At 59.6% G+C, this 16,170-nt stretch overlaps 1 protein-coding gene and 1 pseudogene across 1 annotated transcript in view; one reads left to right on the top strand and one right to left on the bottom strand.

Moving 5' to 3' along the window:
• The window catches only part of HDAC4 (histone deacetylase 4), a 201,808-nt gene that overhangs the window by 71,833 nt on the left and 113,805 nt on the right, over window positions 1-16,170 (top strand). The window contains exon 3 of the mRNA XM_015587825.2: window positions 16,130-16,167. Within this exon, the coding sequence (XP_015443311.1) occupies window positions 16,130-16,167 (38 nt within the window). The remainder of the gene's footprint in view (window positions 1-16,129; window positions 16,168-16,170) is intronic.
• On the bottom strand, window positions 3,395-3,513 carry LOC112478352 (annotated as a pseudogene).

The raw sequence follows: 16,170 nt of genomic DNA, 5'->3' as shown, positions 1-16,170 counted from the left end.
TAAATACGATTTTCTTTCTGAAAACCTTTATGTTGTTATTTCAGTAATGGTTTCTGAGTGGTAAACATTCTTAATTCTTGTCAAACATTCTCTCTCTCTCTCTCTCTCTCTCTCTCTCTCTCTCTCTCGGAAAGATAGTTTAGCTGGGTATAGAATTGTAAGTGACAAGGATTTCACACAACAGCTTGAAGGTATTTTATTGTCTTCCAGCCTTTTTTTGGTTGCTGTTGAAAAGTTAGCTTTCAACCCCGTGTTGTTTCTTCTTAGGGAATTTGTCTTTTCTCGGTGCTTTCTTCATCTTGTTCCATGTTCGGTGGATGTTCTGGGTTTCTTTGAGCGTTTTTAGGCATGGATTTGCACTCACTGATGCTCCTTGGGATTTAGTACCCTTTTTAAACCTGAGGACTCCTGTATCTCTGAAATTATGGAATATTCTCCTTTATTATCTGTTGGAAGATCCTTTTCTGCCTTTCCTCCATGTTCGCTGCAAGAAGTCATACGAGACCTGTGTCGGGCCATCGCGTGCTTTGACCCGCACCTCCGTCCTCTACCCTTTCCTTTTCCTGGGCTGCGTCCAGGTTCGTTCTCCAGACCTGCCGTCCAGCTCATGGTTCCTGTCGTTAGCTTCGTGTGATGCGCTGTTTTCAACTTCAGAAAATTCTTTTATTCTTTTTAATGACCTTCTATTTCTCTTTTTCCAAGACTCCTGTCTTTTGTTATAGTTTTTTCCTTGTATAACGTCTTAGCTTTTAAAGACTTGCACGTTGCATAGTCTTTTCCGTGTCGTTTCTGTGCTCATTGGAGACGCGTCTCTGTCGCGGGGTCTGGGTCTAGCAGGGCGGCTCGTTTCCGTGCATCATTTGTAGTTTGCCACGTGTGCTGGAAACTCTCGCTCAGGTTTTTGTGCCCCTCTTCCCTCCCTCCCATCATTCCTCCTGTTATTTCGCGTGCCTTGGACTGTGGCTGTATCCCATGAAAGCCATTTTTCTTTACTTTCCTGGGGCTCCAGGGTTTCCCATTTTAATGTCTAGACTCAGGATTGCAGACTGCTCAGGTGACGTGAGTGCGGAGGCCACATCCGCATGGGCACGGGCTTAGGGCTCCAGTTTCTCACAGGAGACTCTTCCGAGGGACCCCTGCTGCCCCCCACCCAGTGGGTGGGTGTCCAGTCCTGTACCCAGAGACCCGAGGGCCCTTCCAGAGTTCTGCCGTCGGGCAGACGTCTTTGTTCCAAGCCTCTGTCAAGAGGCGTTGGAGGCCACGTCTCCTGTCCACCCCGGGCCTGGTGCTGACGGCTGCGTCTTCACGCACTTGCTCAGAGCACTGCTTTCCTCCTTCCTCCTGCTAACTGGGGTCTTCTCTTTCTTTTAAGTCAAGTCTGTGTAGAAAGTTGGGGCGAGGTATTAGTCTGTTTCATCCTCAGCATTTCTGTTTCCTGCAGCAGGAGGTGAGGGGCCCTGTGGACGTTCTCACGGCCAGGGTCAGGGGCCCAGAGCAGCGGCGACATTGCATACTGTTCGGCCCCGTGTTTTGGACATGGGTAGGGGCTGTGTTTTCCCAGATGTGAAACTGCTTTTGGCCGCAGGTGTCCCCACGCAGTCAGCGTGTCCACCGGGCAGAAGGTCGGAGCACTGTTTCCCCGTTCCTCTTTTCTCGTCGCTGAGTTGCGAGGCCGGCCCTCCTTTCTGACTGTCTGGATGTTTTAATGTAGGTCGGTCGTAAGCGAGCACCCAGCCACCGGCGCTCACGTTACCTCCAGGTGCCGTCACACCTGAGGAGTTGGGCATCACCTGTGTACACAGGCGTGAAGACCAGAGACGTGGGTTCTAGGTTAAGAAAGGCCGCGTTTGGGGTTTTGTTTCCGCGTGATGCCTTCAGATTTCCTTTGCGCCTTGATCCTCCGCATTGTCGCAGACTGACACGGTGGCACGCGATAGCTCGTCTGAGATGAATGCTGAGTGACGTGAAATGAATCTGTTCACGGCATGGTGATGCCTCACGAGGAGGTGTGGCCTGTCAGTGACTCAGGCAACCTGTAAAGTCGGTGAGCTCTGGGGAGGACAGTGCCGGGTGCACGGGACTCTCGCTGGGAGGCGGGCGGCTGGGGCTCAGGCCGGCGGAGCCCCCGGTGCCGGTGCCAGTGGGCTCTTCACCAGTAAACACGGGCAAGCGAAGCAGGAGCTGCTGGTCTCTTTGTAGAGAACAGCCTGGAAAGTCAAAGTTCACACGCACGTGTGGGAAATCGGGAGAGAAATGATTCTATTTATACTTTTTTCTTAACTTAAAAATTACTCTATCACAAAACATAGACTAAGGGGGGTATAGCCTAACAATTTGGACATATCAGTTCTTAGAATTATGAAACTTTCGAAACTTGGAAAGGTTGTTTTAACAGCCATTTTTAACGTCCTGCCTATTTCGAAATAGTCTGCCGCTTTCCAGTTCGGCGTGGGGCGTGTCCGTGCCCTGGAGGGGAAGCAGGGTGGGGCGGCGGCATGCGCGGGCCTGCCGGCCATGCGTGAGGGGGACGTCTGTGGGACGGCAGCGCTCTCGCTCTCGTAGACAAAGCTTCCTGTTGTTCTGCTCCTCCCTGTGCCTTTTGATTTCCTCTTCAATTAGTGCTAAAACCTGGAAAGTGACCAAGCCACTCCGGGAGTGAAAGTCGGGGGGGCCTCGCACAGAGCTCTGGGTGTCACGGCCCGTGGTCCTGCTGTGCGCAAGCAGGGCCCGTGTGGCGCTCACACGGGAGCCCCATCTAACGCCCCTGGGGCCTGTGAGGCGAGGAGGGTCCTCTCACCCACGTGACAGACGGGGACGATGAGGCCCAGCCTGGCCAGCTCGTTGGTAGCAGGCAGGGACAGCGGGGCGTGGGTCTGGGCTTTGGCTCCGGGCGCCCGGGCTCTGCATGCACAGCAGAACCTCAGTGCCCGGCCGCAGGTGCCTGGGGTCAGAGCTCCGGGTGCCGCCCCTGGCGTCTGACGGTGCCCTGGGGGAGTTGTCACATGTATAGGTTGTCTGTACCGTGACAGAGCTATGGCCGTGGCCTGCAGACCGCGCCGGTTCTCAGGGGCCCAGGAGAGCTGGTTTGCTGGACGGAGGGGTGCTGTGGTGTCCTCGAGTGACCTAATGACACGAGATGGCCACGAGGGCACACGCGGGCCTCTGACGGGTCAGCGTCCTGTGCAGCGGGAGGGCACAGTCTGGCCTCTGGAGGTGTGCATGAGCATGCGTGGGCATGTGGAGCAGGGGACAGCGTTGCAGGGTACAGTGCGGTCACGGCTGCCCTCCAGGTGCCTGGAGGCTGGAAATGGTTCTGCAGATCCGCTAGCATACAAACAGCGTGGCATTTGGGTGTCTCCCTCTTTTTCTTTAAATTATTTATTATTATTGTTTCTGCCTACGGCATCTGGTCTTCCTAGGTGGTCTCCCATCCAAGTACTAACCAGGCCCAACCCTGCTCAGCTTCCGAGATCAAACGGGATCGGGCGTGTTCAGGGGGGCGTGGCCATAGACCGTGGTCCGTGGGTCCACTGGGGCGCGAACGCAGGACCTTCTGCGTGTAAAGCAAACGTGCTCACCGCTACACTATGGAGCCATGTCCCATATGTGCTCCTCTTTTCGTAATAAAAGATTATGTCTTAAAATTAGATTATGTCTTAAAATTACATAACATACATACAATTTAAAAAAAAATCAACATGCTGTATGTTAATAGGCAGTGCAAAAATTAAAGAAAATGCAGGTTGAACTGGCTTGAAGCCCCTGGCACAGACAGCCCTGTTGGAGCGCCTGCACTCTGCCTGGTGGCCCCTCGTCCCCTGCGTGGGGGCCAGGCCCTGCGAGGTCCCCTTTCCCATGCGTTGGCTGCATCTGTCTGTGGACCTGGACCCTAGATGAATCCTGGGGTAACGATGACAGTGTGGAGGCGCAGGTCCTGCAGTGGGGGCAGCGGGCGGCCTTTCCAGGAGACCCACCCCTGCGGCCCGTCGCCTCGCCTGATCACCCCGTCCTCCCTTGTCTGCCCTTTGCTGCGCCCAGCAGTGGGACTGCGGGCACATAGGGTCTTGCCTCTTTTTCTTTAAATTATTTAAAGAAAGTGACCCAGGCACACACGGTCCCATGTCGGGCCACGGAGGTGACCCAGGCACACATGGTCCCGCGTTGGGCCACAGAAGTTGCAGGCGAGGGGTGCAGCGTGACAGCCCCGGGCAGGAAGCACCATCTCGCTCCCCCGGGAAAGGTGGAGGCGTCAGGAGATCCTAATGTCACATGTCATTGCTGATGGCGAGCACTGAGGCCATCGGACTTCTGGATGCTTCCACACCAGTGGAATAGTGCTTCAATCATGTACCTACTGCTCCTGCCCCAGGATGAGCGGCTGGAGGGGGCGTGAGCCCATGGAGGCCCCCAGGCAGCAGAGGGGACAAGCGGCCACTGTGTACGCGGCTCTGGCTGAGCCACGAGGGAGAGCGGTTGGTGTTCGGGTCACATGGACATGAGTTTCTTGTCACCTTGGCACGGTCTGCAGTTCGTTGCCACTTGTGCTGGTTTTGGCGAGGGGGTCCAGGGCCTTCAGGCACATCTTCGGGGTGAGAGGCCTGGGTACTGAGGACGAGATGGCTCTGTCACAGGTCCAAGGCCCGACGGCAGAGTCTGCGCCTCCCTCGGCATGGGGTTCCGTTCCCAGCACCTGGTGCCCTTTGGCTCCCGACCCTGTTTGTCAGAGAAACAAGGCCACACCAGGGAGCTGGATTTCACCTGAGAACACCTGTGCGTCATAGCGGGAACCATGGCGCTACCTGTGACAGGTGCTGTGGTGACGGGGCGGGGGTGGGGGGCGCTCGCTCAGCTGTGCAAGGCAAGGTCTCGCCCTGTGGACGGGGCTCCCGTCTGAAGTGGTGACCTCCCGCTGAGACAGCGTTTGGGGACGGGAAAGCGAGGACCAGCGGGGAGAAGGGCCACATGCTTCCACCCTCCCATGTCCCATGCACTTCCTGACAAGACTTCTGGGCGCAGGGTGTGCCCTTGAATGTGAAGTTCCTCGTTTTTTTCTTAGCTGCTCAGTTGAAGAGATTAATGGGTGTTTCAGAGGACCAGGGCCCCGCCCAGGACACTGAGCTCCGCAGAGTAGGGCTTAGGGCGGGGGATGCGGTTAGGGATGGGTGGGGAACAGCCTTAGGATGGACAAGCTGGCAAAACCAGTGGAATAAGCTAAACTAAAACACATAGTAACTTGGATTTGAACTGTTGACAAGTCTTGAACATTTTGGTGAATTTTTTTCTGAGCACGTCACAAAGCAGCGATTAGAGGAGCTCCAGAAGTCGCTTCAAAATGACGGTAGGTCTTTTAGGATCAACAGTGTAGAACGTGGCCTTCCGGGGTGCGGCCGGCCCGGCACCCCCAGTCCTTGCTTTGCTCTCACACCTCACAGCACCCCGCATCTAGCCCGTCCGGAAGCCCTGCTGGCTTGGCCCTCGCGTTAGACCCTGCACGGGACCGCGTCCCCCAGCTGTGAGGGAGCGTCCTCGTCCTCGTCCCAGCCCTGGACCTCGGAAGCGGGCTCCCGGCCCCGCTCTCCCTCTGCACCCCCGCCAGCCCCGCATCGTGTTCTGCGTGGCAGAGAGATCAGACAGGGTCTCACCGTGGCCCCGGTCCTCTGCCCTGCCCCATGCCCGAGCCCGCCAAGCCCGTCCCAGCTCAGGGCCTTCACACTGCTGTCCCCTCGCCTGGGACGCTGCTCCTGGGCCCATTGACGTGGCTCCTTCATGCATGTCATTCAGGTGTCTGCTCAGATCCCAGCTCCTCGATCACTCACCCGAGGGATGAGCCCCCATCACAGTCTACGTACAGGTGTGTGTTTCCAGCACGACACCTCCTGTCTGCTCGTTATGGGTCATCCCTTCACTCGTGGAGGGTTGGGGTGCAGGCTGTATCCCCAGAATTTTGACAGCTGCTCAGTAAAATTGGCTGAATGGACAGTGTGAATGACACCAGTGAGCGGTGGCACCGCCGTTGGCCGGGCCTCGTCCGGGGGCCTTCGCCGTCTGCCGCTTCCTTTCTTCGTCTTTAAATACTCCTCGTGCCCCTTGTTCTGCGGTGAGGACCGAGCCGGCCCCTGTGCAGTGCCCGGCACCGTTAGCTGCCGCGTCCGATTTAGAGAGCAAACCTGTCGCTCTGTAGCTCTGGCTGGAATGGTAGTTCAGAGAAATGAAACATACTTGCAGTGGCCTGAAGCGAGCAGTGTCATAAAGACTGCGTGGGAGAAAGGCTCGGCCCAGGTGCTCGTTGGCCGTCACCGCTGCTCGGTGTCGGCAGGCACATGCGAGACGGGACCGCTAGGGCTCAGTGTCCCTGGGCACTGCTGCTGGGGGTCAGCCGGCACTGGCAAGCCTCCCCGAGTCTGCTGGGCACTCAGTCACGTCCGCAGCATCGCATTATGGGAGGAAGGGCTAAGGCTCCCTTCCCTCTGCCCAAGGGACAAGGACGCCTTCGAGGCCGGCGGGGCTGGGGACAGATGCATAGGGTCCCCTCCAGTTCCTGTCCTCGGCCGAATGCTCTCCAGCCACGCAGTCGCCTGCACGGACTTGCCCCAGAGGCCATCTTTGGTTTATTGTCGGGAGTTGGTGACTCATTTCTTGCGGGCAGCTTACTAATATGTACCTGTTTTCCAGCTTCCTGTCACTTAACCACAAACACCTTTCAGCTAAGGTTTAATGCACAGATGTACAGAACATGTTCTGGGTGGACGGCTCATGCATCATGTGGCTTTGGTTGCTCACTCACATTTTCAGAGGCTGCTTTTGCCCCATGGGAGGCCGTGGGGGGTGGGGGGCGTCACTTGTGTCCCGTGTCCAGGCGGGTGTCCCGTGTCCAGGCAGGGTTGCGCCTTAGCCCAGACGTGCTGGCGGTGGGGGTGGGGGGACGTTCCGTGCTCTGCTCTGTGTCACGTTTTATTTCCTTGCTTGCTGTATCAGCCACATCCCTGCTCAGCAGGCGAGGCCCTGCGTCCGCATTCCAGCACCGTGGTCGCTGCTGAGGCCAGCTGTGGACGGAAGTCCGGCTGTCCATCGCGGTGGAAGTGGGGCCTGAGCCCCTGGGCCACGTGGCAGTGGCCTCCTCCCGGGCTGAGTTCAGTGGGGCTTGTTCCTTAGAGTGCTGGCCCGTCAGGAAACGGGACACCTGCAGGAGGGTGGCGGCAGGTGCAACTGGGAAGGGTCGCACTGGGTTCCACGCACCCTGAGGCTGGGCTGAGCAGCGGGAAAGCGCGGTCACGCTCAGGTAGAGTCGGCGCTGGTGGCTTGTCTTCGCCGTAAGGACTTCTCTTTTCGTCCTGATTTCACCCGGGGAGCTTGTCCGGCAGCGGTCCTGGGTGAGCCGGCGACATCTCGCGGAGCCGCCTGTGCTCTGCCACACGGCCGGGGACCCTCTTGTTGGCCAGGTCTGATGGACGCGGCGACCGCAGAGCTTGCCCCACACTTGTCTCCCCTCCCCCGCCCCCGCTCCAGGGGACAGCTCCGGAATGACTCACCCATTCAGGTCCCCCACGGGGCAGACGGACACGGCTCAGGAGCAGGGACGGAGCTGTTTTCAAAGGCGGCGGGGACATTTTCTCCTGATTCTTCTAAATCTCTTGTTACCGGCTGAGCTGGGCTGTGCTGCGCAGCAAGGAGCAGCTGAGCTGTCCCTCCTGGCGCTGTGTCTCTTAGGGAGGAGGGAGCAGGACAGAATGGTCCCCGGAGGACTGGCTGACAGACCAGCTGAGAAGTGCCCTCCAGGAAACGCTGCCTGAGACCGGAGAGAACAGAGCTCGGCTTTGTCGGACCTTCCGGAACATTCCTGCCTGGCCGCCAGCAGCGCCCACCGCAGAGCTGTTTGTTTTACTCACTCTCTCATGTCCCCGCCCTGTCGCCCTCTGTTTCAACTCCGCCCAGCTCTTTGCTCCGGCCAGGTCCCAGTGAGGACAGGACAGACCCCACTGTGCCCTCGGCCGCTACGTCCCGTGGTCACTGTGTTATTCACTGGGACCGACCGTCTGGCTTTGTGGGGCAGGCCTCAGGCCGGCGTGGGTGCCGCGGCGTCCGTGCCTTCTCCAGGGGGACCGGCTGTGCTCCCCGCAGTGTGGGGTTGGCCGTGGCTACCTCGGCCCTTGGCTCCAGCTTTCTGCTTGGTGCCCGGGCCGGGGGCAGTTTGTTTGCACCCTCGGCCCTGCCTGACCGGGCGGAGCCGCAGGTGGGAGGCAGTGCACCTCGCTGGGCCTGGAGAGGAGCGGGGTGGTGGCAGGAGCACCCGCCCCGCACATACCCTGGGCGGCCATAGGCCAGCCATGTGCACCCCGTCACCCGGTGCCAGTTGCAGCTCAGAGGGTTTGCCTGCAGGGTTTGCCGGCCTGCACTGTAGGTGCTGCTGACGGACCGAAGAGGAACACAGTGAGGGACCCGGGTGACCCAGCCGGTGTCGGCAGAGGACAGATGCTGTCAAGTAGAGAGCAGGGCTCGAAATACTTTTAGTACGAAAAAGTGTAAATGCGCAGGGAGAAAGGAAGCTGTTGCAGGGTGCCCTGTGCCCACCTGCGGCCGCGGGGCCCCGAGCTTTCTGGCCATTCCCACTCTGTCGGGCGCCCGCCCCCACCCTCGTTTCCTGGAGCACTTAAGTCACACCCCGTGTGCCACTGCATTTTCACAGATGCTTCCGTGCGTGTTTTTAATAGCTACGACCCCGTTAGCACACTCCACAAAATGAATAATTCCCAAAATGCATAATTCCCAAATATCATCCGACACCAAGCTCTGTTTTTACTGGTTGTCTTTAAAAAATGCCGTTTACCGTTTGTGCAGATGAGGGGTGCAGGCGTCGGGATTGGCTGATGTGTCTGAAATCTTTCACCTGTGCCAGCTGCCCCCTGCACCCCACGGAGGAGCCGGTCCTCGCTCCCGGGTTTGCCCTGACACACTGTGAACCCGTCCCTTAAAGGTCGCAGTTCCTGTCACTGGTGGCTAGAGCTAGTTTTGACTTTTAAGGGAAGGACGAGAACACGTCACAGGTTAGGCGTGATGGTTGACGCATCTGCTTGATTGTCCTGACGGGAAAACAGTGCTTAGAAAACAAGGTATTTCTTCCATTTTCGTTTTCTCTTGTAAAACACCCACACTGTGTGGACGCGCCTGGGGAAGTCACAGCGCCTCCGTGCCGCGTGAAGCCTGTGAACCGGCAGCCGCAGCCTCGTCACAGAGCTCTGGTGTTTTGCAGTGACTTGTGGGGTAGAGACAGTTACTGGGTTGGGATGCGGGAGGCTGTTAGCAGAACCCACCGGGGCAGTGCCCAGGGGCGGCTCGGGTTTATGGCGCACCGCCCCAGCGGGTGCTGGTGTCAGCGGGTGTGAGAAAGCAGGGCGGCTGGTCCCCAGAGGGTCAGGGACAGTGGGCCATTCAGCAAAGCAGGCCGGAAGCAGAGCAGCGGGGCTGGGCGGGGCCAGGTCCTGCTGGGGGCGGAGTCTGAGCCCTGCGTCCCTCAGGCCTGGCCAGGCCCCAGGGCGTGGGAGCGGTGGGCTGGCCTGGTGACCCTTTCAGCGCTCGGCCCTGACTCTGCAGTGGACTCGGCTCCCTTCTGTGATTTGCTGGATGAGGTGGTCAGGTCGTCATGAAGTCCGTCCTCAGGTCACTCAGGTTAGGTGCCGGGAAATGCTGGTTCCACGGCAACATGTGGGGAGGACCGCCAGCCCCTGAATCCACACAGAGCTCCCCCACACTGAGCCGCACCGACTTCCGCCTGGGGCGTCCGTGGGGGGCCCTGTGGCATGGGGGGCCGGAGGCTGCCCGTGCGTGTTTGCATGCCAGTGCAGCGGGAAGGCCAGCCGCGTTGCCCCTGGCCGCAGACGCAGACTCATCGCTCTCGTAAAGCTGGCCACTTGTAGAACCTCCCCTGCCTCGAGTTTAGTGCCGACCAGCACCAGCATCCAGCCGCGGAAGCCGACCCCCCATGGGGTTGCGTGTGAGGGCCCCGACCTCGCCGCGAGCTGCTGCTCGGGGCGCTGGTCTCCCCCAGGGTGCGCTGGGCCCAGGCTGGGAGGGACTGAACGGGCACTGGCGCCACTCGCTCGGCCAAGGCGCCTCATTCAGAACAGTGTGTCACGTCCGCTCCTTGCCGGCCGCTGTCCCTCCAGGAGCCCCTGTCACAGGCACGCGGGGACAGCGAGGGTGAGGACACTGGTTGCCGAGGCTCAGACGCCAGAGCGCCACGTCCCGGTGTGGGGGGACCGGGGGGGCGGGCTGCCCTGGCTCACGTTCCAGCGAGTTCTCTGTTGCATGTGAGTTGACCAGAGGTGGAGGCGAAAGACACGGGATGAAGGGGGTGGGCTCCGTCGTTCTCACTGCTGGACAGCGGGCCCGCGCCCGTCGGAGAAGCGTGCCGAGGCGCCCGCCAGGCTCGCGGGGGGCTGAGCTGGCCTTGGACGCAGCCGGTGGCCTCGAGGCCGGCACAGCCTCTGCCCTGGGGTGCCAGACCCAGGCCACCTCTGTGTCCGGTGTCCACGCTGCCTTTCTGCGCCCCCACTCTGGAAGGCCCTGGGAGAGAGCCGGCGCTGGTGCTCGCGTGGGGCTGTGCGTGGGGACTTGCTTCTGGAGGACGCCGCGTGCAGAGGCGAAAGGCACGTTCAGGGTGCGGAGCCGCCGGCACCCCGGTCCGGGCCAAGGCCGGCCTCCCCGCCTCCTCACACCGGGGCCGTGCGCCTGGACGTGACCTCCGTGCCTTCACCTCTGTGCCTTCCTCCTGAAGACACGCCACCCGTCTCATCATGAGACACACACCGGACAGACCCCAGCCAAGGGGCATTCCACAGTCCTGACCACTTCTCAGAATGGTCAAGGTCATCGAAAACGGAACTGTCACAGCCCAGAGGAGTCTAAGGACACATGACGCCCACTTGTCATGTGGGATCTGGGGACAGAAAAGGGACGCGAGGGAAAGCTGAGGACACCTGGGTAAAGTGTTGGCTTCAGCGTGCAACCCGCACGCCGCCCCCCAGCGTCAGGCGGGGCAGGTGGGGCGCCCTCTGCTGTTTATAACTTTCCTGTGACCCCGCAGCCCTGCTAAAGTGAAACTTTGTGTGAAGCCTGGCTGGAACGAACACCTCGGGTCACGCTGCATCCTGTGTCCGTGCCTGTGGCAGCGAGCTGCGTGCATGGCCACACTGTGAAGAGGGCGCTGGGCAGCCCCACTGAGCACACACGAGGCTACCGATTCATCCGGTTATTTCCTTTTCGTGACGAAAGGTGACGTGGGGACCGAGCCGAAGCGCGGGGCTGGGCCTCTGACTCGGGGTCTGCAGTGGGAGCGCGGGGCCTGGCGGACACCCTGCACACCTGTGTGTGTCTTGATCCTTCGCCTCAGCTCTCTGGCTGGCCACGGTGGTTTATTGCCAATGCACAGTTGGTTTGAGAAAAGGAATTTCACCATATGACCCGATGGAAAGGGGGATTATTTATTAAGATGAATTGATTAAAAAAAAAAACAAACCAGTAACATTTAAAAACAGTCCTGGCAAACTGGGACTGGCAGGGACTTCTGAACCGTGGAAGACTGCCCGTCAGAAACCCACAGCAAGCACAGCACTTCCTGGCGAAGCCTTGGAAACATTCCCAGTAAGATCAGAAAGGAGACAAGGTGTCCTGTGTCACGCTTGCTGCCTGCAGTGATGTGCCACAGGGCCCAGTGAGCAGAATGCAGCAAGCAAGGGAAGTGAAAGGCACGCGGTCTGGAAAGGAAGACGCAAATTGTCACCACTCAGGCGACAGGGTTCTGCGTCTGCGTGTGGGATGAGGGAGGTAACTTCAGACAGTGATGGGAACGGGTCTGAGTTGAGCAAAATGCTGAGCTACAAAACCAGAACTTGAGAGGTAATCGTTTCTACGCACCAGCAGACACAAAGCCATGCTTAAAATGCCAGTTACGAATTTCACGTCAAACCCAAACACCCCTCCAGGACCTCTACGCTCGGAATTCTAGAACATTCCTGAGAGAAGTGCAGTGCTGTTGCGTGTTTATGGTCAGGGGATGTGATCTGGTGAAGTTCCCGTGTCCCCAGGGTTCCCTTGTCGGCACAGCCCCATCAGAGTTTGCTTTTCCCTTTGTCAGTGGACCTTGTCGGGCTGAGTCTGGAATTTGTGTGACCCATAGAGGACCCGTGTCGCCCCAGGTAATTCTGGAGAGAGAGGTGGGGACTCTCGCCGTGCTGGATGTTAGGGACTGTTCCGAAGTGACGGCAGCTGGAGCAGTTACGCACAGCGGTCCATAAATCGGCCGGTAGGACAAAGATTTGGCTCGTCACAGCTAGTGCTGCCAATCAGTGGCGAAGGTCAGACTTCTGAGTGATGGACGGGACATTCACCTGTTCTCATGGGCGAAGCAGAACACCCTACCTCATGCCATACACAGAGGCGAGGGACACACAGAAGGGACACACGAGACTTCGCGGTGACAATGTCGTAAAACATCTTTGCAACCTCCAGGTAGGGAACATCATCTGGAACCTGACATAGCGTAAGCTTCAAAAGAAGAGTTGATACATGTGACCTCAAAGAGAGGAGGCCACGGTCTGCAACACGTGACATCCACGGCACGCTGTCACAGAATCCCCCAAAGCAGTAAGCAAGAGACAGCCAGTCAGCAAACAACGGGCAAAAACTTGAGTCCACACGGCCAGTAGACATGTGAAAAGATGCTTGGTGTGACTCATCCTGGCATGGCACAGTTGACCTCAGCGGCAAGTCTTCATCCCCACCAGGGAGCGACCAGGTGGTGTGCCGGGAGGGGTGGATCCCCACGACCCCCACCTCCCCCTACAGGTGACCCGCGTGTTTCTCAGGTGCTGTCATCTCTGTCCTTGGTGGCAGTGGTCGTCATGTACATCTAGGAAGAGATGGAGGCTCTTTGCTAGTGTCTCAAGTTTTTGCCTTTGCTTCTTCGTCCTGTGGATGACGTGGGAGTGGTCCCAGAAATCACCCTGGTATCCGCACTGTGCAAGGACGCACAGGTGGCCTGTGCCTGGGCTGACCAGTGCACTCCGGCCCAAGAGACTAACTTTCTCGTCTTGACACTTGGCGTACGTGCTGTGTGTCCCCGGCACACACGGGCCTCGCTCGAGCAGGTGCGACGACGAGGACGTGCATCTTTCTTCCGTCATTAGATGTGAGCCCTCTGGAGGCTGGACACTGCGCACCTCTGTGTCCCGGGGCCCTGAGCCTGGGCCTCCGCCCTGTGATGTCTGGGCCCTCGCACTTGTGGAGCCCTGCCCCCAGGACCCCATCTACGCCACGCCCCCGTCTGCGCCACGCCCCCCAGCCCCGCCCCGTCTGCGCCAGAACCAGCGGGCAGCACCAGGGCTCCGCAGCCGGTAGTGGGCGCGTGGAAGCTTGTCTGAGCCCGTTTCCTGGGCCTCGCCTTGCTGTGCCCAGTCTGCTCCGGGTGGCTGCGCCACGTTCGCTTCTGCTCGGGGTGCCCCCGGCACTCGGCGCTGCTCCGCTCTGATGAGGCCTGCCCCTCGCCGCTCTGCCAGCTTCCTTTGCAAAGACGACTGTTCTTTGGATTTCGTCACCCTCCTTTCATGGCTTGTCTGCTTAAGGCGTCTCGGAGAACGGGCGCCGTGTCCGGGTGAGCAGTGATTCCCGGAGGGGCCCCTGGCGTCTTTCTAGCTGTCGTGGGCTCATGCTGCTTCCCCGCCTTCTGCTGCAGGAGTCAGGTGACAGGCCCCTTCGTGTGCCTGTGTGCTTGGGGACCGTCCCACTGTTCGCAGGCAGGCTCCCACGGTGGCCCCTTTCTGGAGAGGCGGGCGCTCAGTAGTAGCCGGAGCCAGGTCAGATCTTGACAGGTCTGGCCTCGTTTGCAGGAGGACGTGAAAGTGTCAGCGTTGGAGTCTGAATTTGCGGGTTGTCCCCGTGTCGCCCAGCCCCAGCCTTGGGCACCGAGCACAGGCGTTTCCCGCCCACTGGACCGGACGGGACAGTTCGGCTTCAGGTTTACGCATGGAGCCCATCACGCCCTCGGCAAACGCATGCCTTTCCACATGCCAGCTCACTCGTACGTGGGGCCAGCTTCTCTGTGGCAGCTCAGCAGGACGTGCCCCAGGCTGGTGCCCGGGAACACTGTGGACGAGCCATGCGTCGCTTCAGCACCCAGGCGACGCCCTCACTCAGCACACCGCAGTCCCCAGCTCACACCCGAGCTGCTCGCGGGGAGCTTTAACGCATCCTCCTGTCCAGAGCTGGTGGGGGGACATGGCCGTGCATCGCTCGTGCACACAGCTTTGGAGCATCAGACCTCAGGACTGGGGCGGATGCGCAGCCTCAGCCAGACTCGGGAACGCCATCGGAAGGAAAGTGGGGGGGTCCTGCGGCCACAGCCGCTTGGATGCCGGACTCGGTTGGGTGTTGAATGGGGACCAGGGCCGGCTCCCAGGCCTTCGTGTGCTTCTGGGGGGGCGTTAGGGGCCAGCGTGGAGGAGGACGAGCCACGTGCTTCCTCCCGGTGGGACGATGCCAGTCGCCTGCCCCCGAGCCGCCCGCGCCTGCGCAGACGGGCTTTCGCAAGTGCCTACAGTGGGCCTGGGCACAGAAATCCCCATGGACGTCCTGAGGTTTGTTTGGAAGCTGAGCCATTTCGTTTATGAGCGAAGTCCATTTCACTTAGTTGTTTTCAGGAAAAGGTTCGAGACACGCTCCCCATCACTGTCTTGAGGTCACTGTCGGGGTGACAGTGAGGCTGCTGGTGGCCTTAGGTTTGCAGCCCAGCGTTCTGGCCGTCGCTGGGGCGGCTGTGGTTGGGGCGCAGCCCGCGGTGCCAGCAGTGGGTACCGTTTGGGCCTGGTGTTGGCCTCTAGTCCTCCTGACTTGAGGAGCATGGCTGTCCTGACCCCAAACATGCCGTCTCCCTGTAACTCCTCTGAGAGATCAGAGCTTCCAGAGTTGGGGTGCTGGGGTGCTGGGCTGGAGAGGGGACGGCACACACCAGCATCCGGCCTCCGAGCTGTCTGCGACAGCTGTCCTTGTTCTCTCTCCCCCTGGGCGCAGTGAGGGTGGCTCCCGTCAGCCCCAGGGTGGGCACGCAGGGCGCCTCCCCCCACCCCACTTCCTGAGATGGTCTTCGCATCTCCAGAGCACATGTTCAGATCTGCTCGGGGTCACCATTCCTGTCCTTGGAGTTCGAACATTTCCAAAGATTGTCGTGTAACAAGGTTCGGAAGCTGCTGCGGTGTTATCCCTTTTGAATGAAGAGCAAGGCTTTGTCACGGAGTCAGTGGACCCGGCGTTACTGGTTTGTGTCGTGCTTTGACAGTCGGCCTGAGGGCCACGCTGTGACAGCACCAGTGCCCGTCCCTTCCGTCAGCCACGGTGGCGTGCCCAGCCACGTGCCTCTTACTGCCAGCCATCTACACCACTTGTCAAAGCCACTTTTAAGGAGCAGTGTCATCGCTGGACGTTTGGCCAGTTTTCCTTCTCTACCTGAGAGAACGTGGAGAGCCTCGGGCAGCCCGCAGCGGCCTGCCTCAGGTCTGGCTGGAGGACGCGTCCCGGTCCCATCTCCACAGTCAGCCGAGTGCCCGGAACGGAAGCGGCTCCACGGGCAGCCCGAGAGTGGGCCTGAGAAACGGCTGCTCGCATTTCGAGCACCTGGCCAGGAATGTCTCTGAAGGCATGTCTGCGTGTCATTGTCCCGCCAGCGCCCCAGGGCACTGCTGTGGGCCGCACCCCGGGGCCGTGCGCCTTTAGCGCCCAGGCCGGCGTGGTATCTGGGAGAGGCGGGCTCTCCCGTTCCCGTGATGTAGTGCTGCGGTCCCTGCCGCACGCCCGGCTCTCGGGGGAGGCCACCCGTGAACTGGGGCAGCCGGGCCAGACACCCTGCGGCCGAGGTCGGTGTCTGCCGTGTGGCACTTGGGGACAGTTTTTGTAATTCTCCGACGGGTCTTGTATTTTTTGCTTCAGCAAATAAAATGAACCTGTGACGGAATTAAACCATCTCTTTTTAAAGTAAGGAACCGTGGTTTTGCGGTTTGCAAGCCGCTCCGTGCGGATTCTGAGTGTGAGTGTTCTCGTGGTGATGTGAGCAGCTCCTGAGCCAAATGCTTTCTCTGTCCTCCAGATGGACTTTCTGGCCGAGACCAGCCCGTGGAGCTGCTGAAC

The sequence above is a fragment of the Pteropus alecto genome, unplaced genomic scaffold, assembly GCF_000325575.1.
Source record: "Pteropus alecto unplaced genomic scaffold, ASM32557v1 scaffold143, whole genome shotgun sequence".
Classification (NCBI taxonomy): Eukaryota; Metazoa; Chordata; class Mammalia; order Chiroptera; family Pteropodidae; genus Pteropus; species Pteropus alecto.
The sequence above is the reverse complement of the archived record's forward strand: the minus strand, read 5'-3'. Positions and strand labels throughout refer to the sequence as shown.